Source organism: Lithobates pipiens, unplaced genomic scaffold (genome assembly GCF_037356315.1).
Source record: "Lithobates pipiens isolate NorthernLeopardFrog02 unplaced genomic scaffold, aLitPip1_a1.2 Scaffold_16, whole genome shotgun sequence".
NCBI classification, from domain to species: Eukaryota; Metazoa; Chordata; class Amphibia; order Anura; family Ranidae; genus Lithobates; species Lithobates pipiens.
Genome location: NW_027507748.1, coordinates 435,364,127 through 435,389,118, shown reverse-complemented (window position 1 = coordinate 435,389,118; position 24,992 = coordinate 435,364,127). Strand labels below are relative to the sequence as shown.

The 24,992-nt window shown below is 44.7% G+C and overlaps 1 protein-coding gene across 1 annotated transcript in view; it reads left to right on the top strand.

The window, feature by feature from the left end:
* CHST10 (carbohydrate sulfotransferase 10) overlaps positions 1 to 24,992 on the top strand; it is a 59,680-nt gene that overhangs the window by 23,269 nt on the left and 11,419 nt on the right. Inside the window, exons 2-3 of the mRNA XM_077482639.1 lie at positions 6,766 to 6,901; positions 10,951 to 11,042. Of these exons, the coding sequence (XP_077338765.1) occupies positions 6,802 to 6,901; positions 10,951 to 11,042 (192 nt within the window). The 5' untranslated portion in view covers positions 6,766 to 6,801. The remainder of the gene's footprint in view (positions 1 to 6,765; positions 6,902 to 10,950; positions 11,043 to 24,992) is intronic.

Genomic DNA, 24,992 nt, shown 5'->3' with positions numbered 1-24,992 from the left:
ATAACCCAAATTAGTGGATATTATTTGGTCTTTGTGAAAGTTAGAGAGTCTACAAGCTGTGGTGCGAATCATAAAAAATGTATCACATCTGATGTACTGGTGGCCTATTTCATTTCTTGCGACCCGAACAAGCCAGCAAAGTACAAATACCCCCCAAATGACCCCTTTTTGGAAAATAGACATTCCAAGGTATTTACTAAGAGGCATAGTGAGGTTTTTGGTGTTGTAATTTTTTCCCATAATTCTTTGTAAAATGAAGATTTTTTTTTTTTCCCACAAAATTGTCATTGTAATAGGTTTTCTCTCACATGGCACGTGTATACCACAAATGACACCCCAAAAAATTTATGCTACTCCTGAGTATTACGATACCACATGTGTGGGACTTTTTCACAGCCTGGCCACTTGGAGAGACCCAACATGCAGGGAGCACCATCACGTGTTCTAGGAGCATAAATTACACATCTAACTTGTTGACTACCTATTACACTTTTGAAGGCCCTGGAGCACCAGGACAATGACGCGTGACACTGACGTGGCACTGACACGTGTCACTGATGACACTTGACACAGATGTCAGATGGAACTAATATGTGGCACTGATGACACGAGACACTGATGTGGCACTGATGACAGATGGCACTAATGCATGGCACTGACACCGATGACACCAATACGTGACACTGATGACACGTGACACTGATGTGGCACTGATGACACGTGACACTGATGTGGCACTGATGACACGTGACACTGATGTGGCACTGATGACAGATGGCACTAATGCATGGCACTGACACCGATGACACCAATACGTGGCACTGATGACACGTGACACTGACAGGTGGCACTGATACATGGCACTGATGACACGTGACTCTAACAGGTGGCACTGGGGACAGGTGGTACTGGGGACAGTGTGTGTGTGTTTTACGCGCCTTGGGGAAGTAAACAGGAGGACGGCCTCCCGGCAGTTGGCATCCTCTCTGTAGCCTTCTTTTGGCTATAGAGCGGGCTCAAAGTGGTTAAGGATAAGGTTGGATTGCGGCCTCATCCTAATTTCCTTCTGTAGGTAGTCTCAGGTTTTTTTCATATAAACCAAGATATTGTTCTGCCTTCGTGTTTTTTTTTTTGTTTTTTTTTCAGAACTTCATTCTCTGAAAGAAAGGTCACTACATTCTTTTGATGTGGTGAGAGCGGTCAAGGGCCATTTAAAGGTGACCGCTCTGATGCATAAAAGCAGATGTTTTTTGTTTATGTTGCCTGATGGGTCCTATAAGAGGACAGGCAGCATCGGACTCTACGATTTCTAGATGGATTCGACAAGTGGTTGTTCAAGCTTTTTGGCTTAAAAGAAGAGCATTCCTTTTTCATTTTAAAGGCACTCCACCAGGGCCGTTAGTGCTTCTTGGTGCAGTGCATCACCAAGCCTCTGTGGCTCAGCTCTGTAAGGCCACAACTTGGTCTTCAATCCATACATTTACTAGACTCTATCAAGTAGATGTAAAAGATCATGAGGATATCGCCTTTGGGCGCAGTGTACTGCAGGCTGCAGTATGAGTCCTCTAGTCCAAGGGTCTCAAACTTGCTGCTCTCTAGCTGTTGCAAAACTACAAGTCCCATGAGGCATTGCAAGGCTGACAGTTACAAGCATTACTCCAACAGGAGGCATGATGGGACTTGTAGTTTCACAACAGCTGGAGGGCCACCAGTTTGAGACCCCTGCTCTAGTCTCTTGGTGCCCTACTATTGTTTCTCCCTTCCTTCAGTTGGCATTTCTGTGGGACATCCCACATAACTACTATGGGCTCTGTGTCCCCTGATGTATGAAAAGAAAACAGGATTTTTTATAAACCGCTTACCTGTAAAATCCTTCTCTTTGAAGTACATCAGGGGACACAGAGGTTCCTCCCTTTGGTATACACATGTATTGGTTTGCTACAAAACTGAGGAGTTCCCACCAGTGGGAGGGGTTATATAGGGAGTGCACTTTTTAATTTAGGGCGTGCCAGTGTCCATCCCCTGATGTACTTCAAAGAAAAGGATTTTACAGGTAAGCTGTTTATAAAAATCCTGTTTTTATTTGGTTTCAAATTGTGTTTTTTTTTTAATTCTTTTTCCTTTTATATTTTATATGCATAATGGGGCTGAATACAGATACATTTTCTATTATAGTATGTTATCAAAATATACTGTATATGGAAATTGAGTCTGAAGGTTGACATTATAGTAGGGCTGCAACTAATGATTATTTTCATAATCGATTAGTTGACCGATTTATTGTTTTGATTAATCGGTTAATAACATAAAAACTAAAAAAAATAAAAAAGGTAATTTTGCTGCAATTTGTATTTTTACATTTTTTTTTTTGGCCAATTTGTTGTTGGGCAGATTAAAAAAACAAAAATTGCTGCAAAAACGCATGATTACGTGCTTTTCTGCAGCTTCTCCATTGAAGTATATTGAACCAAAAAAACAAATAGCACCGTTTTGCATAAAAAAGTCCTCGTCTTTTCCAAATATGCAGCAGATGAAGAAATCATGGATGTGAACATGTCCCATAGGAAACCATGTAAATGAACTGTAGTGTGTTTCTGCAAAAAGCACCAAAAAAGACAGAGGTGTGACCCAGGCCTGAGATGTTTAGTAACATAATGGGGTTAAAAAAAATAAAATTAGTACAAAAAGAGCAAATTATCGCTACTGTAAGAAGTTAATTTTTTATTATGGGGCAGTGAAAGTAATATTTACAGTAGCGATTTGCTCTTTGTATTATAAAGGGCTAATTTTAGTTTGTTTTTTTAACCCCATTATGTTACTGGCCGATTAATAGATTATGAAAATAGTAATCGATTAATTTCATAATTGATTAGTTGTCGATTAATCGATTAGTTGTTTCGGCCCTACATTATAGCACTTGCAGTATACAGTATAACATGACAGATGTAGGTTTACCAGTTGTTTATTGTAGTAGATCAATACTCCCATCTGGAAATAGCATACCTGATCTATATATACACATGACTTCTGGGTTACATAATTTAGTAAACTTAATTTAGAAATACTGTATATCGGTTTGGTGTAATACAAAAGGCTGAGAGATGATTCTTATGATATTGTAAAAAAAAAAAAAATCTCTTGATAAACGTTGTAAATTTACGTGTGTGTGTGTGTGTGTGTGTGTGTGTGTGTGTGTGTGTATAATATATATACAGGGCTCAACAGGCGCCAGGTCGCCAATGCGATTAGAAATCGCAACCTGGCGCCTAAGCTGCCACCAGCCCACTCACTATCGATGCCCCAGACATGCAGTGCATTAACACTGACTGCCGTCCTCCTCCATACTCAGCGGCGCCGCGCTAAGTGTGTGAAACTGACAAGCAAACGGAGAGAGGAGGATCTGTCAGATTTTAGCCTGATGTCGGGGTGGGCGGGACCCGGCTGGGGTGGGCGGGACCCGGCTGGGGTGGGCGGGACCCAGCCGCTATCAAACACCAGCCAATGGGATCTGGACGGGCCGCTATGTGTATGTGGCCCGCCCCTTTTCTTAAGCAGCCCAATCATTGGTGTTTGATAGCTGCTAAGTCCCGCCCACCCCGACATCAGGCTGAAATCTGACATATCCGCCTCTCTGTTACTTGTCAGTTTCACACCCCGGCTGGGTCCCGCCCATTCTGACATTAAGCTCAATTCTGACAGCTCCTCTGTTACATTTCAGTAACAAAGTGCTCCGTGTGAAACCTGCCAGTGCCAACCAGTGCCATCTGCCAGTGCCACCTGCCAGTGTCAGTGCCGCCTACCACCGCCAATCAGTGCCACCTGCCAGTGTCAGTGCCACCTGCTAGTGCCAACCAGTGCCACTGCCAACCGGTGCCATCTGCCACCGCCAACCAGTGCCACCGCCAATCAGTGCCACCTGCTAGTGCCAACCAGTGTTACCGCCAATCAATACCATCTGCAACCAACCAGTGCCTCCTGCCACCACCAACCAGTGCCACCGACAATCAGTGCCACCTGCCAGTGGCAATCAGTGCCACCGTCAGTCAGTGCCACCTGCCAGTGCCGAGTGTCACCGTCAATCAGTGCCACCTGCCACCGCCAACCAGTGCCACCTGCCACCGCCAACCAGTGCCACCACCAACCAGTGCCACCTGCCAGCGCCAACCAGTGCAATCTGCCAGTGCCACCTGCCAGTGTCAGTGCCACCTGCCACCACAAATCAGTGCCATCTGCTAGTGCCAACCAGTGCCACCGCCAATCAATACCACCTGCAACCACCAACCAATGCCACCTGCCACCACCCAGTGCCACCTGCCAGTGCCACCGCCAATCAGTGCCACCTGCCAGTGCCACCTTCAGTCAGTGCCACCTGCCAGTGCCAAGTGTCACCGTCAATCAGTGCCACCTGCCAGTGACATCTGCCACCACTAATCAGTGCCACCTGCCACCGCCAATCAGTGCCACCACCAACCAGTGCCATCTGCCACCACCTACCAGTGCCACCACCAACCAGTGCCACCTGCCACTGCCAACCAGTGCCACCGCCAATCAGTGCCAACCAGTGCCACCGCCAATCAGTGCCTCCGCCAATCAGTGCCAACTAGTGCCACCGCCAATCAGTGCCATCTGCCAGTGACAACTTGTGCCATCACCAACCAGGGCCACCTGCCACTTCTAAACCAGTGCTACCTGCCAGTGCCAATAGTGTCACCTGCCAGTGCCAATAGTGTCACCTGCCAGTGCCAATAGTGTCACCTGCCAGTTCCAAACCAGTGTCACCTGCCAGTTCCAAACCAGTGTCACCTGCCGGTGCCATCTGGCAGTTCCACGTGCCTGCCAGTGGCAACCAGTGCCACCTGCCAGTGCTAGCCAGTTCCATCTGTTGCCAGCCTTGCTCTTTCTGGTCAGCCCATAACCCTGATGTAACAGCGTTTCAATAGAGTTATTGACTGGGTGCTCCATTGTGAGTTAGTGATAGGGGGTAAAAATGAGTGGCCTTACCCCGGGAGCTGAAAAAAAAAAAACTGGCTCCTAACTTTAACTGGCTCCTAAATTCAAAGCAAATTTGTCAACCCCTGTATGTATATGTGTGTGTGTGTGTGTATATATATATATATATATATATATATATATATGTGTATATGTATATGTATGTATGTATGTATGTATGTATGTATGTGTGTGTGTGTGTGTGTGTGTGTGTGTGTGTGTATATACATTTATACACATGCTGTGCATCTAGAAGGGTGAACCTAACTTATGTCCCTCCTCCTGCTCTCTGTTTATCTCTGATCTATTTTATTTCTATGCTGTCCTAATTAATAATTATGTGACCACACTCTGTCATAATATTATATTTTTAACACAAAGTTTTCACATGTTAATCAACTCAATGTGCATCAGTCTAATGCCCCTCACAATCTAATGTCCTTAAGCCTGGATATACACCCTACAGTAGCACACAATGCCTTTGTTAGTGCTTTCATTTTCAATGTCGCACCAGTGCACTAAAGGAATAAAAAATCGGCCTAACATATCGGCCCAAAAAAAATCGGCATCATATATCGGCCATCGGCCGCCATTATTTCTAAATATCGGCATCGGCCAGAGAAAAACCCATATCGGTCGACCTCTATATATAATGTTTGGGGGTTCCAAGTAATTTTCTAGCAAAAAAAAAAAAATGATTTTAACTTGAAACCAACAAATGTCAGAAAAAGGTTGTGTTTAAGCAGTTAAACTTTTTTCACTTACACACAAAGTCTATTCCATTGAAAAATTGTTACAATGTTTATACTTAAAGTGGTTGTAAATCCTTACAACACACTTTTGCCTACAGGTAAGCCTAGATTAAGGCTTACCTGTAGGTCCAAGAAATATCTCCTAAACCTACACGGTTTAGGAGATATTTGGCGAAAAACAGGCACTGCTGTCTACGGCGCATGCGCCGTAGACAGCGGTGCACTGAGCGCGGCATCGTCAACGACGAAGATGCCGCGCGTGTTGGCTCCCGTGCGCATGCATGGGAGTGATGTCATCGCGGCTTCGCCGAATGACAGCGGCGGAGCAGCGAGACCCACCGAGAAGATGGATGAGGACAGGGGACAGCGGTGACTTCGCTGGCTCCTGTGTCAGGTAAGTGACACATAATGGGCTACTATGCGATGCATAGTAGTCCATTATGCTTTGCCTTTGCAGGGAATGAAGGAGGAAGTAAACTCATCAGGGTTTACTTCCTCTTTAAGTTAAACTGATAAAGAATGTTTTGATTCTTGGCAGACTGGGTTTTTCTCTTCCTTTCTTTTGAGGGCTGTGGCTTCAGAAGAACAGAGAGAATTCTTTGCATAGAAAGAATTGTGAAACACTTTAGTCAAGATCGCGATAACGATTCTTGATTAATTGTGCAGCTCTAATATACAGTAGTTGGCCCAATGTGTAATGCACTTCTGGTCCCCAATATCATGCCATACTGTATTTAAAAGGGATGCAAGTTGATGGAAATTTTAAAAGAAATGTTATATTAACATTTGGTAAGCATGTTATTAGAATGTGTCTCTGAAGCAGGTGGAAAAGCTGACCTTTTACTGCAATGACAGACTTCTGAAGAATCTGAATGGATGTTCAGAAGCGTTAGGAAATCCACCACTATCAGTCTTCTGACACCATTGTTCAAACTCCTATCCCTGGTTCCTTCTTACAGCAACATATATGTTTGATTTTTCAGTGTATATTTACTTTAACATGTTTCATGCTTTTGTCTTGCAGGACGCTGTAGACGATTTATGGCTGGTGTTTGACATCATGCACCATCGTTGGCTATTACCCCTCGCATGCTTCTGGGTCCTGTTCATGTTGATGGTTGCCAGCAAGTTTATCACACTGACATTGAAAAGCCCAGAGGGTAGGAAATATGTGCATGTCCTGATCACTTTACTTTGTTTGCTTAACATCCAATGAGAAGTGCTCCTTACAAATATCTGCCCTGAAGAGGGAAATGAGCAAGGATTTCAAACCCTTGGACCGCCGGACTGGCTGCGTGGGCACTGACAGCTCAGCATCCCCGGAGGCAAGTACAGCAGGGGCCAAGAGGGTGGGGAGGGTAAACAACGTTACTTCATCTTTTACATTTTTTGTAAAGGGTAACTAACACAAAAAAAAGTATTCATATATAGTGTGTAAATATATATGCATTTTGAGGAAAGCCACATTTTGCTCATTAAAGCCCATTTCAAACACTTTTAAAGTGTTATGAAACCTTAAAACAAAAACTGGTGCTGCAGACCCCAACACTTACCATGCATAAATATCTATTGTTTTTTCAAATCTTGTGGCTGCTTTCAGTTTCTCAACTGAAAACTCCCCGTTGTAATTCTCTGGGTGGCTCTGCCCTTTTCAAGTTCCTGTGCAGCCACTTTTGCCTGCTTGCCCAGCTGGCACAGTGGATGAGTCCTCTAACATACATAGAAGCATAGAGCAACAGCGGCAATCCACACATCACCCCCCTCCCTTCTGTCGCAAGTGATTATTTAGAGCTGGAGCCTGTGCTGTCCTTCGTTCACAGTGCATTTTTCCTGATGTCTTTAGTTACATGACACAGAGGTTCCATGTCCTCTGCTGTACTCCCATGATAGACTGTGCTAAACTTATGCAAGCTGAAATCTGGTTAAACGTTTAATGTAATATTTGGGCATATTTTTGCTCTTTTTACAGCTTTAGTTAGTAATAAACGTGTGAATGTAATTGAGATTTTGTTTATCTATCCCGACTTGAAATGCCTTTAGACTTTGGTTTAAAAAAAAAAAAAACTTTTTCTTTTTCATACATCATGGGACACAATGTCAGGCTAATATTCATTACCTGCTGGGTTATACTTCATCATTAGGTGAATGGACACTGGTAGACCAAAGGTCTTCAGACAGGAAGTGATTCCCTATATAACCCCTCCCATACAGGAAGAAACCTTGCAAAAAAGGAACAAACAAGATTGATTCATTGAGGCCCGGAGGCGATGTGGCCTGCAACTGGAAAGTCCATTTCTGTTCCTTCTGGAGCAGGACCTTGTTCCAGTTGCCTCCTCTGTCTGGTATATGCATTCTAGAGTGTCTGTCTCGGTCCACTTTGCTATACAATCTCCAATCTGGTGACCACACTGATCCTAATCTCACTTGCATTGTCATACGTTTTTAACACCAACATGTGGCCATCAAAAACATTTTGCAGAAACACTGGAACATCCTAACCGATGATCCCAAACTAAGACCTTTTGTCCCAAAACAGCCCTCAATAACCTTTAAACGAGCCACTTCTGTTAAAGATATGCTTGTTCAAAGTGAATTTAAACAAACAAACAAGATCCAAACACTGCCTCACCCCAGGCTCTTTTCCATGTGGGCATTGTTCACATTGCCCATTGATAAGGAAGGCAAAAACATTCCGTCTCCCCAATGGTGAAACCTTCAAGACCTCTCACTTTGTGAATTGTCAGACCCACGGAGTGGTATACATGGAGTGTGAGTGTGGCACCTACTACATCAGCAAAACCAAGCAAGAGTTTTGGAAATGAATATCGAAACATATGTATAGCATGTGGAATAAATAGTGTAGCGCTAAGATTGTGTAAACAATTATTGTGTGTAACAACAAATAAATAAAAATATTAACAATAAGGTCCATTTCACACTGAGACAGCGCGACTGCCTCAGGCGACCTGGACGCGACCACTGCGGTGACTTGCAAAATGACTTCTGTATAGAAGTCAATGCAAGTCGCCCCCAAAGTCGTACAGGAACCTTTTTCTAAGTCGGAGCGACTTGTGTGAACCGTTCCATTGTACAGAACAGGACGCTACTTGTCAGGCGGCTAAGCCGCCTGACAAGTCATCCCAGTGTGAACCGACCCTAAATGCTGAAGGGATAGATAGTGCCACAGTTATTGTGCAATACAGTGCAAGTAAGGCTGCATATCATAAATGCTGGAAAAGAACTTCTGTCCGTTCATCTATCTGTAAAAATGTCCTCCTATCGTGCTAAGTATAGAGATAAGAAAAAAGCCCAATCTTCTCATTCAAGATGTAGCAAGAGGAGAGGATGGAACCAATAGCAACAGTCTATTTGACTGAAGCGATGTTTACATAAAATCTTCTATAGATATAAGATGGGTACTCTTACCAATGATGTTGGACCCACCTGTCATACGACAGTGGGTCTGAAAGGCTTGTAATCACAGAAGCTTACACTCTGGCCTTCAATAGGATGGATCCTGGTGTATAATCCTCATTTAAACATCCTGGGTCACGGATAAGGGTGGATACTCCTGACAATCACCGTCCGGTAGTCTCCAGATTCCAGGGGAAAATGGTATTTCAGGAGCCAGGCATATTCAAACTCAGATTTCAGATAAAAACTCGTATGAATGGCATATGGAAAAAAGAAAAAGCAGAAGGTGCAGATCAAAAAAACACACTGGTAGGTTTATTGAAAAAATATACGATGTACAAATACTAAAAAGTGATCACGAAATAAAACCTATAAAAGCAATGTGGGGTACAAGAAATGCTGCCCGACTCGTTTCGAAACAATCGGCAGTCAGGGTTTATTTGTTTAGATCTGCGGAGATCCGAGGAGCAAACATTTTTTTGTTTTCTTGTTTTACCAAAAGGACCCAAAAATGGGCAGGCAGCTTCCAAAGCTTCCAATGCCAATTGGGTCCGTCAATTGGTCATTCAGACCTACAATCTGAAACATAAAGCTCCTCCCTTTAGGGTGAGAGCTCATTCTTCCAGGGGTGTAGGAACCTCTTGGGCTTTTCGACATCCGGTATCTGTGGCTCAGATTTGTAAGGCTGCTACCTGGTCTGGTGCGTACCTTCACCAAATTTTATCAAGTAGATGTTCGAGCAGCCGAGGATTTGGCTTTCGGCTGCAGTGTACTGCGGGCTGCCATATAAGTTCTGATGGCTATTGTTTGGCAGGGTGTCACACTCCCCTCAAGGCTATTGCTCTGGGATGTCCCAGAAGGTAATGCATATTAGCCTGACTCTGTGTCCAGTGATCTATGAAAAAGAAAATAGTATTTTTATGTCATACTTACCTGTAAAATCCCTTTTCTTTGAGTACATCATGGGACACAGAGATCCCTCCCCTCTTTTTTGAGGATTCAGTTCTTGCTACAAAACTGAAGTGCTTCCTGTATGGGAGGGGTTATATAGGGATCACTTCCTGTCTGAAGACCTTTGCTCTACCAGTGTCCATTCACCTAATGATGAAGTATAACCCAGCAGGTAATGAATATTAGCCTGACTTTGTGTCCCGTGATGTACTCAAAAGAAAATTATTGTATAGGTAAGTATGACGTAAAAATCCTATTTTTTTTTTTCTAAGTAAGTACTCTTAAAGTGAAAGTAAACTAAAATTAAAAAAATGCTGACAGGTAGGTTTTTTTTTCAATATAAGAGATTCTACCTTTTTTTTTGCCCTGGTGCAAATCCCAGGGGCAGAAACCTAATTTTGGCAAAGGGGTTTGACAGCTCCGAGTGCATAGCTGTGGCCGCAAAACCTGTACACTGTAATGACCAGCCGTTGGCTGCTGCAGCTATTCATGCTTGACCACACTACTAGCAATCACCTACAATGATCATGGCTGGATGCACACAAAATGCATCCAACTTGATCACCACAGATAATCGCTGGCTGTGCGAACAACCACGAATAGCTGCAGCTGCCAACAGCCTGTCATTACAGTGTATGGGCTCGGTAGCCCAGCTGTCAGACCCCACAGCAGGAATTGGTAACGAGACAAAACGCCCATGCAAATGTACCATAAGTGTCTTTTTTAAACTGTAGAGCTATTTTTTAACCTGTCACAGTGTGCATTTGCTTTTGCTTATGTGTCTAACATTTTGCATTTCATGACTTTCTTTTTTTTCTTTTTTGCTTTCACATGTGATGCCAAGGTTATGGAGCCAGACAAGGATCCCAAACTGTTTTACCAGAGGTTGAACAAATAACTGTTACTGAGGCAAAGAAATTACATATTCAGAGTCAGGTATGTGTGCATAAGATGAGTCCCAGAATTTGAAAAAAAATAAAGCAAATACAAAAAGTAAAATCTGAAAGTTTGATGGGTTGAACTTTATAGACACAACTTATTTCCCATGTCAACAAATACATGTTATGTGAGCATGTTATGTCTGAAGTAACTATGAAACTGTTCTTGTAAACCAACTGGAAAATGGGTGTTAGATTTTTTTTTTACTCCTGTTTAAAAAAAGAGGGGATTTGGTGTGGGGGTATTGGGACAGCAGTCTACGCTGATCTCCTATTAACCAACCCAGACCAATAGTTTAATTGGACTATACCGGTACTTATTTATGATAACACAAAAGAAAATTTAAAAGGAAGGAAATTTTTCCATTTTTTAATGAAAATACAAAGTAACAAAAAGACAAAAGAAAAAACAATGTATAAAACATCAATAGATAAAATACACCCCAGAATATATAGCATGTACAAACACTCAAAAAGGAGGATTTGATTCTGGTGGTGTATAGGGGTCTCCTCTACTAGTTTCGTGGACCAACCACTTCTTCAGGAGGAAAAAAAAAAAAAAGCCTAGGTTTGTTTTTCTAATGTAAATGTTGGAACTACAGTAACTTTAAAAACAATTCATACCCCTTGAAATTTTCCACATTTTGTCACGTTAAAACCAAAAACTTAAGTATATTTTATTGGGATTTTATGCGATAAACCAAAACAAAGTGTCACATAATTGTGATGTGGAAGGAAAATGATAAATGCTTTTCAAACCTTTTTACAAATATATGACAAGTGTGGTGTGCATTTGTATTCAGCCCCCTTTACTCTGATGACTAAAATCTAGAGGAACCAATTGCCTTCAAAAGTCACCTAATTAGTAAAAAAAAGCCCACCTGTGTGTAATTTAATCTCAGTATAAATACAGCTGTTCTGTGAAGCCCTCAGAGGTTTGTTAGAGAACCTTAGTGAACAAACAGCATCATGAAATCCAAGTAACACACCAAACAGGTCAGGGATAAAGTTGTGCAGAAGTTTAAAGCAGGGTTAAGTTATAAAAAAATATTCCAAGCTTTGAACATCTCACGGAGCACTGTTCAATCCATCGTGCAAAAATGGAAAGAGTATGGCACAACTGCAAACCTACCAAGACATGGCCGTCCACCTAAATTGACTGGTCGGGCAAGAAGAGCATTAATCGGAGAAGCAGCAAAGAAGCCTATGGTAACTCTGGAGGAGCTGCAGAGATCCACAGGTCAGGTGGGAGAATCTATCCACAGGACACCTATTAGTTGTGCACTCCACAAATCTGGCCTTTTATGGAAGAGTGGCAAGAAGAAAGCCATTGTTGAAAGAAAGCCATGAGAATTCCCATTTGCAGTTTGCGAGAAGCCATGTGGGGGACCCAGCAAATGCATGGAAGTAGGTGCTTTGGTCATATGAGAACAAAATTGAACTTTTTTGCCTAAAAACAAAACGCCACCTGTGACGGAAAACTATCACCGCACATCACCCTGAACTCACCATCCCTACCGTAAAACATGGTGGTGGCAGCATCATGTTGTGGGGATGCTTTTCTTGAGCAGGGAGAGGAAGCTGGTCAGAGTTGATGGGAAGATGGATGAAGCCAAATACAGGGAAATCTTAGAAGAAAATCTGTTGGAGTCTGCAAAAGACTTGAGACTAGGACGGAGGTCCACCTTTCTGTAGGACAATGACCCTAATCATACAGCCAGAGCTACAATGGAATGGTTTGGATCAAAGCATATTCATGTGGTAGATTGCCCCAGTAAAATTCCAGACCTAAATCCAATTGAGAATCTGTGGCAAGACTTGAAAATTGCTGTTCAAACACTCTCCATCCAATCTGACAGAGCTTGAGCTATATTGCAAAGAAGAATGGGCAAAAATATCACTCTCTAGGTGTGCAAAGCTAGTAGCAACATCCCCAAAAAGACTGGCAGCTGTAATTGCAGCACAGGGTGGTTCTACAAAGTATTGACTCGGGAACTGAATACAAATGCACGCCACACTTTTCAAAATAAATATGTGAAAATCGTATATAATTTTCCTTCCACGTCAAAATTATGTGCCACTTTTTTGTGTTGGTCTATCACATAAAATCCCAATAAAATACATTTACATTTTTGGTTGTGACGTGACAAAATTTGGAAAATTTCAAGGGGTATGAATACTTTTAAAGGCACTGTATACATTTTTCCAATGTTTAAGAACTATAAAAGCTCATCTTTATCTTCTTGCACTCTCCAAATCTGTGTTTTGACCAAAAGGACTTATATTATACATATTAGAATAGCAGTGTGAGGAGCACTCGGGGTGGGTGATCTGAGCATAAATAAACACGACTGATTTAACCATGTTAAACATTCAGTATGTAACATACAATGAGACTATGGATCAAACATTCCAGAAAGCCTTAGTTATTGTATTGAGGTGGGCTGGGGTATAATTCACAGGTTTTTGTTATTTTTTATTTTTTTTGTTGCATTGTAGACTTCTGTATGGAAATGCTGTGCTGCCCTGTGCTCAGGGTTTAATGTCTGAATTCACATGTACTTGGATACTGCACAAGGACAACAAACTGTTTTTCTTATTGCACAGACGGTGCAGAGGTTTAGGAGAACATGTGGATTCATTAGGAGGTCACCAACTGCAGCAGATCTTTAGTTATTTGCCAATATGTTCAGGTCTGAGGCATGACTTTGGCTCTTATTCATGAAACAAGATCAGACATAATCTGATCATATCTTCTGCCAGATGTTTTGCCTTTACAGATGACACAACCAGATGGTAAACATTTACACACAGTAGGAAGGGAAATATCTGTGCTGTATTTCCTTAAACTATATATTTTTTAATGTTTTGACTTAATTTTTTATGTTTGACAAGGAGTATAAGCATTGAGTGCAATCGACCTGAGCTCGTATGCTGATCTCATTGTTAGAGTTATGATGATCCTTTGTATTGATGAATGATAAAGGTGAACGAGCAGAAAAATGATTTGAGTCGTGTATACATTTAAAAATAATGTGCTTCTTTAATAAAAGGCATAAGAACAAATGCCCTGATTTAGGGAATGTTTTTTTGTGATCCCCAAATGCCAAGACACCAGTAAAAAATAAAGCAAAAATTAGAATACACATTTTAAAATTTCATTCCTGGTACTCATCACAGTTCTTTTTTAAAGTGGAAGTAAACTCCCCTATCGTTTTCAGCCAAGGAAGCTGCCATCTTTGCCTCTGTTTAATCTTCAACTGCTATGGTGCTGCACATGTGATTTGTTATGACACCAGCCATTGGATGGTTTGATAGTTTGGCTGAGAGCACAGCCAATAGGCAGTTGGCATTCCCGGCAGTTTAAATCGATGGGTTTACTTCCACTTTAAGTTCTGAATTTACCGGTCCCTGCTGGTTAGCACAGCCAATCAAGAAGTAAAGAAATTAGACACTTGATATTTGACTTTATAAAATTTCAATAGTGAATTATGTGTCAACACACAGAGTGCAATCCCTCTTTCTCTTATATTCACCGACTGACACAGCTCCTCTCTTAGCCATTGGGTTGTTACGCCATCTTTAGGAGAATACTAGGCATTACATGTTGTGTAAAACAGAACTTTCCAGTTCCGCCCAAGGGGCGGTCCCTTAGGTAACAACCCCTCAGCCTGCCATGAATTCATCAGTTTTATTTTGCCTAGTGAAGGAGCAGGACCCTGATGGGCCCATCGGTCCGTCTTTTTTTTCTCTGCAGAAGCTTTGCTTTTTGCGCAAGATGATAGATCCCGTAATCTGCTATCAACAGCCGGCTGAGTGACAGGCTGGATACCCTTATCCTTGTCTCCCCAGCCTGGCCATCGAGCGTGTGCAGACCAGAGCTCCACGCTGGGTCAGCCACGACGTACCTCAGCTCCAGAGGTGGTCGGTGAGCTTTAATGCTCCGGGGAGCACATATGACCGGGCTACTGATGTCTGCGTCAGTGTGCCGAGGCCAGCAGCCACCCTGTACTGATCACAGAGTGGGTCTGTAATGGAATGTCTCCTAGATCTTCAGGACTGGTAAGTACAGCTCTCCCTGCCTCGGTGGGGCTGTGCAGCTGGGCATTCCCTGGGAGGTCGATTCGGGGGTCCCTCACCTCCCTCTCTTCTCTCCCTTTCTTCCCTCCCTGTGGGGGATGCTGTGTGTGGCTGCCTAGCTGTGTTTGTGTCATGTGCATGGGCTCTCTGGGGGGGGGCTCTCACCTGTGGGGGGGCTGCGCTGGCTGGCTGTGTCCTAAGTGCTGTCTTTTCATGTCCCTGGGGGTGACTGTGATCTTTGCAGCGCTGATCACCGCCATTTTTTAGCTCTGTCCCTCATGGTTTTTCAGTGTCAATGGCCATCTTAGGTATGGGCAGAGAAAGCATGCTCTCCTGTGTGGCCATTTTCCCTATAATTTGTCCTTATACTGGACGTCGGCGGCCATTTTTTAGAAGCCTGAGCACGTTTTTTAGCTTCTCTAGACACAGCATGTGTCCCTGTACTGGCCATTTTCCCAGTGTTTTATGTCCTTATGCTGGACGGCCATTTCCTTTGAGCTCGAGCACATTGCAGAGCTGTTTCAGCGCCATTAGCAGCACCTTTAACTGACACAGAGCGGTTTCCTCTGCACCTGGGAGCCAACAGAGACCACGGGCACTACTTGCTGGACAGCGCAGAACCCTTCAGGGTGGTGAGTCCTGCGCGAAAGAGCCCCTTAGCCAGCAGCAGTAAGGAGGATGGGACCATCACTGTCCTATGTCCCCTTCAGGTGGCAGACAGGGTAGGGTCAGCATGGCTTCAGAAACTGGTGTTTCTTCCCCCGAAATCCAGGCAATTGCAACCGTTTTGACTGCGGAATGCGCAGTGCCTTTGGACACCTCGTCGGCAGTCCTCAATTCGTTCGTGGCCAAGATGGAAGCGGTGCGTGGGCACAAAGGTGCTAAAAAGCGGCCCCTGCCCCCCCCCCCCCCGTCCTCTGGGGAGAGCTCTGACGCAGACTCGGGCCCTGCTGAGGCTGGTGACCCCTGTTCTGTCGTTTCAGATGACGCTGACCAGGACCATTCGGACAGTGAGGATGAGTCCCTGTCTGGGTCTGTTCACCACAAAGCGCTTGTTGGAGCACTTAGCTGTGTGTGATACCCTGAAGATTCAGGAGCCAGGAGATCCCTCTGCTGATGTAGCGGTCCCTTTTTGGGTCCCGTAAGCCAGCCCGTTCACCTAAGGTGTTCCCGTATATGACTTATTTTAACAAGTTCATTTACAAGGAATGGGGTCGCCAGCAACTGACCTTTTTTGGTCCCCAAATACATGGCGGTGCGTTACCCCTTTTGAGGAGAGCCTTCTCAAAAAGTGGTTGGCTCCTCCGATCGTGGACCCCCCAGTATCCAGGTTAAACAAAATAACCACGATCCCGGTAGAGGGGACTCCTGCATTTAAGGATCCCACGGACAGGAAGGCTGAGGCAGTGGCTCATTCCTTGTTTACGGTTGTGGGGTCAGCCATGCGACCAGTGCTGGCATCCGCACTTGGGTCACAGACACGAACTGAGTGGGCAAAACTCTTGCACTGCGAATTGGGGGAACAGCAGGCTTCTCCTGTCTGCGTGAAACTAGCAGATCAACTAGTGCAAGCCCTGGATACCCTCCCTCTGTTATCCAAGGCTTCAGTGTCAGCAGTGGTGCTGAGGCGCCTGATTTGGCTAAAAGGTTGGTCGGCTGACCAGGCATCTGAAAAAAAAAAAAAAAGCCCTGACGGATTTACCCTTCCTTGGTGAGTGGCTCTTTGGAGCCTCATTGGATGACATTATTAAAAATGCCACAGGTGGTAAGAGCACCCTACTCCCACAGGCCAGGAAGGCTAAGGAGCCACACCGTAGGCAAGGGCCCTCATTTTCTGCTCACAAACAGCTTTTTCGTCCGCCCGGGGCTTCAGCTAAACGGCCCCAGCCCGAAAGGACGACCTCTGAAGGACAAAAGTGTCCCTGGAACCGCAAGCCTGCGAGCAAAAGTGCTACCCCATGAAGGTTTGCCCCCGCCACAGGTGGGGGGTCGCCTTCGTGAGTTTGCAGCCTGATGGGCCTCTCGGTTGTCCAACCAATGGGTCTGCGATCTGATTTCTTCTGGCTACAAGATAGTTTCTCTCTTGGCCACCAAACAGATTCTTCGCCTCCAGTATACCCATACTCCCGGCTCGCCGGGAGGCCCTAATGGGGGCCGTAAGGGACCTACTGAGTCGCGGGGTGATAGTACTAGTAACGGAAAGGTTACAGGGATTCTACTCCAATCTGTTTGTAGTCCCCAAAAAGGAAGGGGTACGTCCAATCTTGGACCTAAAAGCCCTCAATTACTTTGTAAAAGTACAGAGGTTCAGAATGGAATCCGTTCACTCAGTAGTCTCTGCACGCTATCAAGGGGACTCCCAGGCCTCTTTGGACATCTAGGATGCCCGGGATACCTGCACATACCCATATGCCTTCAGCATCAGAAGTTTCTGCAATTTGCAGTTGAGGAAGCCCACTACCAGTTTGTGGCTCTCCCTTTTGGCTTGGCATTAGTCCCCCGAGTCTTTACCAAGGTATTGTCTCCTGTTTTAGCGTTGCTGCGACAATGCAGGATCGCGATCGTAGGTTACCTAGACGATCTCCTCCTGAGAGCATCTTCCGCCTCAGAATTAGAGGAGGATGTTCCGATCACCATGCAGACCCTGCAGGATTTTGAGTGGCTGTTGAACCTAAAATAAAGTCGGTTATCGTACCGACTCAGCACTTGGAATACCTAGGCTTACTGCTGGACTCCATGGAAGCGAGAGTGTTTCTCCCTTCAGACAAGCTGCAGACTCTCAGAGCCGGGGATAAAACTGCAGATGAACCGCAGGTGGTCGTCGCTACGCTTCTGCATGTGAGTCCTGGGACTCATGGTGGCCTCTTTCGAAGCCTTACCGTATGCCCAGTTTCACACCAGAGTCTAGAAGGAGATCTTGACAAAATGGGACAAATCTCCATTATCCCTGGATCGGCAGATTCAGGTGAGCCAGTCAGTCAGGGACTCCCTGCTCTGGTGGCTGAGATTCCCAGTACTTCGGTCCGGGAAGTTGTTCCTACCTCTGAATTGGACAGTGATCACACCGGACTCCAGCCTAACTGGCTGGGGTGGAGTAATGGGATTTCAGTCGACCCAGGGCCTCTGGTCGGAGGAGGAATCCAAGTTGCCGCTCAATGTGCTTGAGCTGCGAGCGTTCAGGCTGTGCCTCTCCACATGGTCGATAAGACTTTGAGGGCGTCTGATCAGGATCCAGTTAGACAACGGCGATGGCATATGTCAATCATCCAGGAGGAACAAGAAGCTCAGCCACCACACGGGAGGTCGCTCACATCCTTCAGTGGGCAGAGCATCAGGTACCAGTCCTATCAGCCATTTATATCCCGGGAGTGGAGAGCTGGCAGGTGGACTACCTAAGTCGCCAGATGATGGACCCTGGAGAATGGGCATTGCATCCGTAGGTGTTCAGGCTACTGTGCCTGCAATGGGGCACTCCAGGCGTGGATCTTCTGGCCTCCCGTCTCAATCGGAAGATGCTGAGATTTGTGTCCAGGACAAGAGATCCTTGGGCAGACGTGTCAGATGCGCTGGTGGCTCCGTGGGGTCAGTACCAGCTGATCTATGCCTTTCCTCCACTAAAGCTACTACCACGCCTGCTCCGCAGAGTGGAGGCTGAGGGGATTCCTGTAATACTGATTGCCCCAGATTAGCCCCAGCATCCCTGGTACGCAGACCTAGTGTGCCTGGTGGCGGATGCCCCCTGGCGACTGCCGTTACGAAAGGACCTTCTGTTTCAAGGTCCGATTCTCCATCCTGCTTTACCATCACTGATTTTAACGGCATGGCTATTGAGAGCCAGGTGTTGAGGAACCGGGTCCTTTCGGACTCAGTGATTCCAACTATGTTGAGAGCACGAAAATCTTCTTGGAAGATATATCATGGTACCTGGAAGACCTACATCTCCATGTGTGAGGAGAAAGGATGGCGTCGGCGCTCCTATTCTATATCCAGGATCCTGCTGTTTTTACAGCGAGGAGTAGACCAGAAATTGGCCTTAAGCACCATTAAAGGACAAATATCAGCCTTGGTTGTCTTTTTTTCAGCGACCCCTGGTGTCTCACTCTCTAGTGAGCACTTTTGTTCAAGGGGTCCGGCATGTAGTTTCTCCAGTGGGTCCACCGTTACCCCCGTGGGATCTGAACCTGGTGTTATAGAAACAACTATTTGAGAATATCAGAGAGATCCCTCTGTTGAATCTTTCCCAGAAAGTGGTTCTCCTAGTGGCCATTACATTGGCCAGAAGGGTTTTGGAACTGGCGGCCTTGTCTTGCAAGTCGCCCTATCTGGTTATTCACAAGGATAAGGTGGTGGTGCGTCCGCAACTTTCTTTTCATTTTGGCGTTCCACATTAATGAAGATGTGTTACCGTCTCTGTGTCCTAAACAGACACATCCTAAGGAGGTGGCCCTATATTCTCTGGACGTGGTCCGGGCTCTGAGGGTGTATTTGTCTGCTACGGCTCCCTTTCGGAAGTCAGGCTCCTTGTTTGTTTCAGTGGCTGGTCCGAAAAAAGGCATGGCGGTCTCGTCGGACACCATTTCCAGGTGGATCAGACAGATTGTAGTACAGGCCTACGCTTTGAAGGGGCTGGTGCCCCCCCTTCCTGTCATGGCCCATTTCACCAGGGCAGTTGGAGCGTCTTGGGCCTTCTGACATCAAGCGTCTGTTGCTCAAGTATGTAAAGTGACGACTTGGTTGTCTGTTCACACCTTTACGAAATTCTACAAGGTAGATGTCAGTGCATTGGCTGATGCCTGTTTTGGCCGCAAAGTTTTGCAGGCGGCCGTGTAATTGCAATTTTTTTTCAGTTTATTTTTTTTTATTTTTATTTTTTTTTTACAAAAACAGTTACTTAAAGTGAATGCACTGTTGCATTTGTTACCGCTAGTTTTTTTGAGGCGGTTTGTAAGGTAGTGACTCCCAGATTGAGGAGCACTCTGTCTTTTTGTGGGTAAAAGTTCTATGCTGTTCCCACATCCTGTTTTTTGTGGGTGAAGTTTCCCACATGCCATTGTGGGTGAAGTTTTTATGCTGTTTCCCACCCCTCATTTTGGCACTGCTTAGGGACGTCCCGATGGTCTAAGAAAGGAGCTGCGTCGGTGAACGTAAGAGAAAATAGGATTTTTTGTACTCGTCATAAAATCCTTTTCTCTGTAGTTCACCGACTGACACAGCACCCTCCCCTCCTATTTTTTTTCTACGTTATACTGCTTGTTGACGTACTAAGGCTGCAGGAGGAAGGGTGGGGGGTTGTTACCTAAGGAACCGCCCCTTGGGCGGAACTAGAAAGTTCTGGTTTTGTTGTATGTATCAACATGTTCTGCCTAGTCCTCTCCTGAAGGTGGCGTAACAACCCGATGGCCTAAGAAAGGAGCTGTGTCAGTCAGTGAACGTAAGAGAAAAGGATTTTACGGGGAGTACAAAAAAATCCTATTTTTTCATTTATAAAATAAAGAAAATTCAATATGTACTTACATTATCAGTATATGTATATACGATGTGGGTGTTAACTTGAGTGCTGCACTTTCATTTGGTATTTAACTACCTCAATACCGGGTCAATTCTGACACTTTTCATATACATGTAAAAATCGACTTTATTTTTTTTAGAAAAAAAAAAAAATTGTATATGTGTGTGTATGTATGTGTATATATATATATATATATATATATATATAGTGTGTGTGTGTGTGTGTGTATATGTATATATATATATATATATATATATATATATATATATATATATATATATATATATATATATATATATAATATATATGTGTGTGTGTGTGTGTGTATGTGTATATATGTATATATATATATATAATTAGCATGGATTGGGGCACTAATCTGGAACGGACTGGGGCCATGCTGGGAACTGATCTGGCACCATTGGCATGGTCTGAGGCACCGCTGGCATGGATTGGGGCACAGCTGGCACGGACTGGGACACTGATCTGGCTCTGCTGGCTTGGATTGGGGCACTAGCACCGTGAAAAAGCTACCTAAAGCAGCCTCATGCTTCAGCTTCTCCCTCCGCTGCTCACACCGATCGTGTGAGCAGAAGAGGGAGAAGCTGTGCTACTGGACATGACGCCAGTTTGTTTCCATTGATCTCTCTGTCATTGGACGGAGCGGTCACGTGGTTAAGGGCTACTGTCTTTTGGCCCTTTACTGCGATTGGTGACCCGTCGGGTTCACGGGCTTGGACAGCCCCCTGTGCGCACCCCAGGGGGCACATGGGAGAGCTATTTCTGGGAGGATGTCCTAGTACGCCCTCCCAGAGTTATTGAGCCGCGCTGTAGCCATCACTCGGCTATGGCGAAGTTAACTGGTTAATTGCTGTCAAAAGGAATGCTGACGCCAATAGCAATGACAGGTACTCTTTATGGATAGATAGGCAGTCTATTAGAAGTTGTAATGTATTTGCCACAATTTTTTGTAAGAAGAAAGTACATTTTTATTTTACAAAGTTGTCAGTTTAACCACTTGCCGACCGCTGCATGTAGATTTATGTAGACAGAATGGCACGGCTGGGCAAATGGGCGTACAGTTACGTCCCTTAGAATTTGCTGCCATGTGGTCACATGTGTGCCGGTGGTGGCGCGGGCAACCCTGCTGGAAGCTCAGTGAGTAGGATCGCAGAACGGGGAGATGCTAATGTAAACAAGCATCTCCCCATTCTGCCTAGTGACACTGTCACGGACCATAGCTCCCTGTGATTGGGAGCTACGATCAGTGAATTGTCATTTGTAGCCAAGCCCCCTAACAGTTAGAATCACCACCCAGGACACACTTAACCCCTCCCTAGCCACCTAGTGGTTAACCCCTTCACTGCCAGTGTCATTTTTACAGTAATCAGTGCAATGTTATGTCACTGATCACTGTAAAAATGACAATAGTCCCAAAAATGCATCATAATTGTCCAACGTGTCCACCATAATGTTGCAGTGCCGATTAAAAATTGCAGATCGCCGGCATTACTAGTAAAAAAAAATTTATAATAAAAATGCCATAAAACTAACACCTATTTTGTAGACGCTATAACTTTTGCGCAAACCAATCAAACGCTTATTGCGATTTTTATTGATTTTTTTTTCCAAAAATGTGTAGAAGATTACGTATCAGCCTAAACTGAGGGAAATTTTTTTTTTAAACTTTTTTGGGCATATTTAATATAACAAAATTTTTTTCAAAATTGTTGCGCTATTTTTGCTTATAGCGCAAAAAAAATAAAAACTGCAGAGGTGATCAAATACCACCAAAAGAAAGCTCTATTTGTGGGAAAAAAGTACATAAATTTTGTCTGGGAGCCACGTTGCATGACCAATTGTCCGTTAAAGCGATGCAGTGCCGAATCGTAAAATGTGCTCTGGTTTTTGGGCAGCAAAATGGTCCAGGGCTTAAAGAGGAAGTAAACCCTGATGGGTTTACTTCCTCTTTTTTTCCCTGCAAAGGTAAAGCATAATGGACTATTATGCATCGCATAGTAGCTCATTATGTGTCACTTACCTGACACAGGAGCCAGCGAAGTCGCCGCTGTCCCCTGTAGTCCGCCGCATCCATGTTGCTTGTGGCGTCTCGCAGCTCCGACGAATCACAGCGGCGCAACCGCGATGACGTCACTCCCACGCATGCGCACGGGAGTCGCGTCTCGCAGCTCCGCCGCTGCCATACGGCGAAGCCGCGATGACGTCACTCCCGCGCATGCGCACGGGAGTCGACAAATTTGGCAAATCCATTCTTGGATTTGCCGCATTTAGTGCGCCTGCGCGCCGCTGTCTACGGCGCATGCGCCGTAGACAGCGGTGCCCATTTTCGGGCAAATATCTCCTAAACCATATAGGTTTAGGAGATATTGCTTGGACCTACAGGTAAGCCTTAATCTAGGCTTACCTATAGGTCCAAGTTGTTTGGAAGGGTTTACTTCCTCTTTAAGTGGTTAACACGTTATTTATAGTACACAGCATTGGCATATTTAGAATTGCATTCTAAAACACATTCTGCTATTTCTCCTAAATATGCATGAGACTCTTTGGTTTTACTGTTAGGGCACTTTCACGCGGACATATCCCTGTACGGGCCCTGCTTTGCTCAGCAGAGGATCGCTCCGTCGATCCCCCGCTGAGCAGGCAGGTGACGGGTCAGTCTCTGTACACTGTGCAGGGACCGACCTGTCAGAGCACCGCTCTCCTCTATGGGGGATCGGATGAAGGCAAACTACGTCCGACGGTCTTCCTTACGGACTTTTGGCGGACTTCCGACGGACTTTCCGAACGAACTGCAAAGTGCCCTGGAGGGCGCTCAGGAGTAGAAGATATGGGAGGATATAGAGAAATATATATATATATATATATATATATATATATATATATATATATATATATATATATATATATATATATATATATATATAATAAATTTGGCGCTTCATGATTCTGCCCAAAATGAGAATCCGTTTTTTAATTTTTGCTTAGTATAAAAAGATCGTGATTCTCCCGATGTAAAATCTCTCACATTATACAGAACAAATTGGGCCAACTTTAATAATTTTTTCCAAAAGAAATTGCATTTGAAAGGCCGCCGCGTAAATATAGTGTGACATAAATCATTGCAACCACCACCATTTTATTCTGTAGCGTCTCTACTAAATATATATATATATAATATATAATGTTTGGGGGTAATTTTCTAGCAAAAATAAAAATAAATTATTTTAACTTAAACCCAACAAATGTCAGAAAAAGGTTTAGTGTTTAAGTAGTTACCGTATATACTCGAGTATAGGCCGACCCGAATATAAGCCGAGGTCCCCAATTTACCCCCAAAAAACTGGAAAAAATTATTGACTCGTGTATAAGCCGAGGGTGAGACATGCCTGTCCATCCCTGTGTGTCCGTCCATCCCTGTGTGTCCATCCATCCCTGTGTGTGTCCATGCATCCGTGTGTGTGTGTGTGTGTCCATGCATCCGTGTGTGTGTGTGTGTGTGTGTCCATGCATCCGTGTGTGTGTGTGTGTGTCCATGCATCCGTGTGTGTGTGTGTCCATGCATCCGTGTGTGTGTGTGTGTGTGTGTGTGTCCATGCATCCGTGTGTGTGTGTGTGTGTGTGTGTGTCCATGCATCCGTGTGTGTGTGTGTGTGTGTGTGTGTGTGTCCATGCATCCGTGTGTGTGTGTGTGTCCATCCATCCCTGTGTGTGTGTGTGTGTGTGCATGCATCCGTGTGTGTGTGTGTGCTTTTTCCCACCTTAGTTTGATTGGTTCATTAATATATCAAAATTGCCCTAAGGAATTAGAAACAACTGTCAAATAGGCTACTAAGGAATAAACCAGTAACACCAGTAATAGAAAGGTTTTACATTGCTGTTGTTACAAAAGCACTATAATAAGCATATGTGTATGTATATTATTTGCTAAACATTGTTTGATCATCATAAACACCAGTCAGAGGAAGTAGCCATTGAAGTAATGGGTTCCATATGGTACAAACTGAAAGAAAAATGGAATAGGGCACATGCATTGATTTCTTCATTTCCAGGAGAGGCACAGTAAAGACACAGTAGAGCCTACCTGTGTCCGTCCAGCCTGTGTCCGTCCCGGCCTGCGTCCCATCCCGGCCTGCGTCCCGTCCCGGCCTGCGTCCCGGCCCGTCCCGGCCCGTCCCGAGCCGAGCCTCCGTCCTTCAGCTCTTCGTCGGTGGCCATTCTAGGATTCAAAAGCCGCGCCTCCGTCGGTGATAGGCGGAACACTCAATTTCCCACTGACTGCTGGGAAATTGAGTGTTCCGCCTATCGGATGTCCGTGATAGGCGGAACACTCAATTTCCC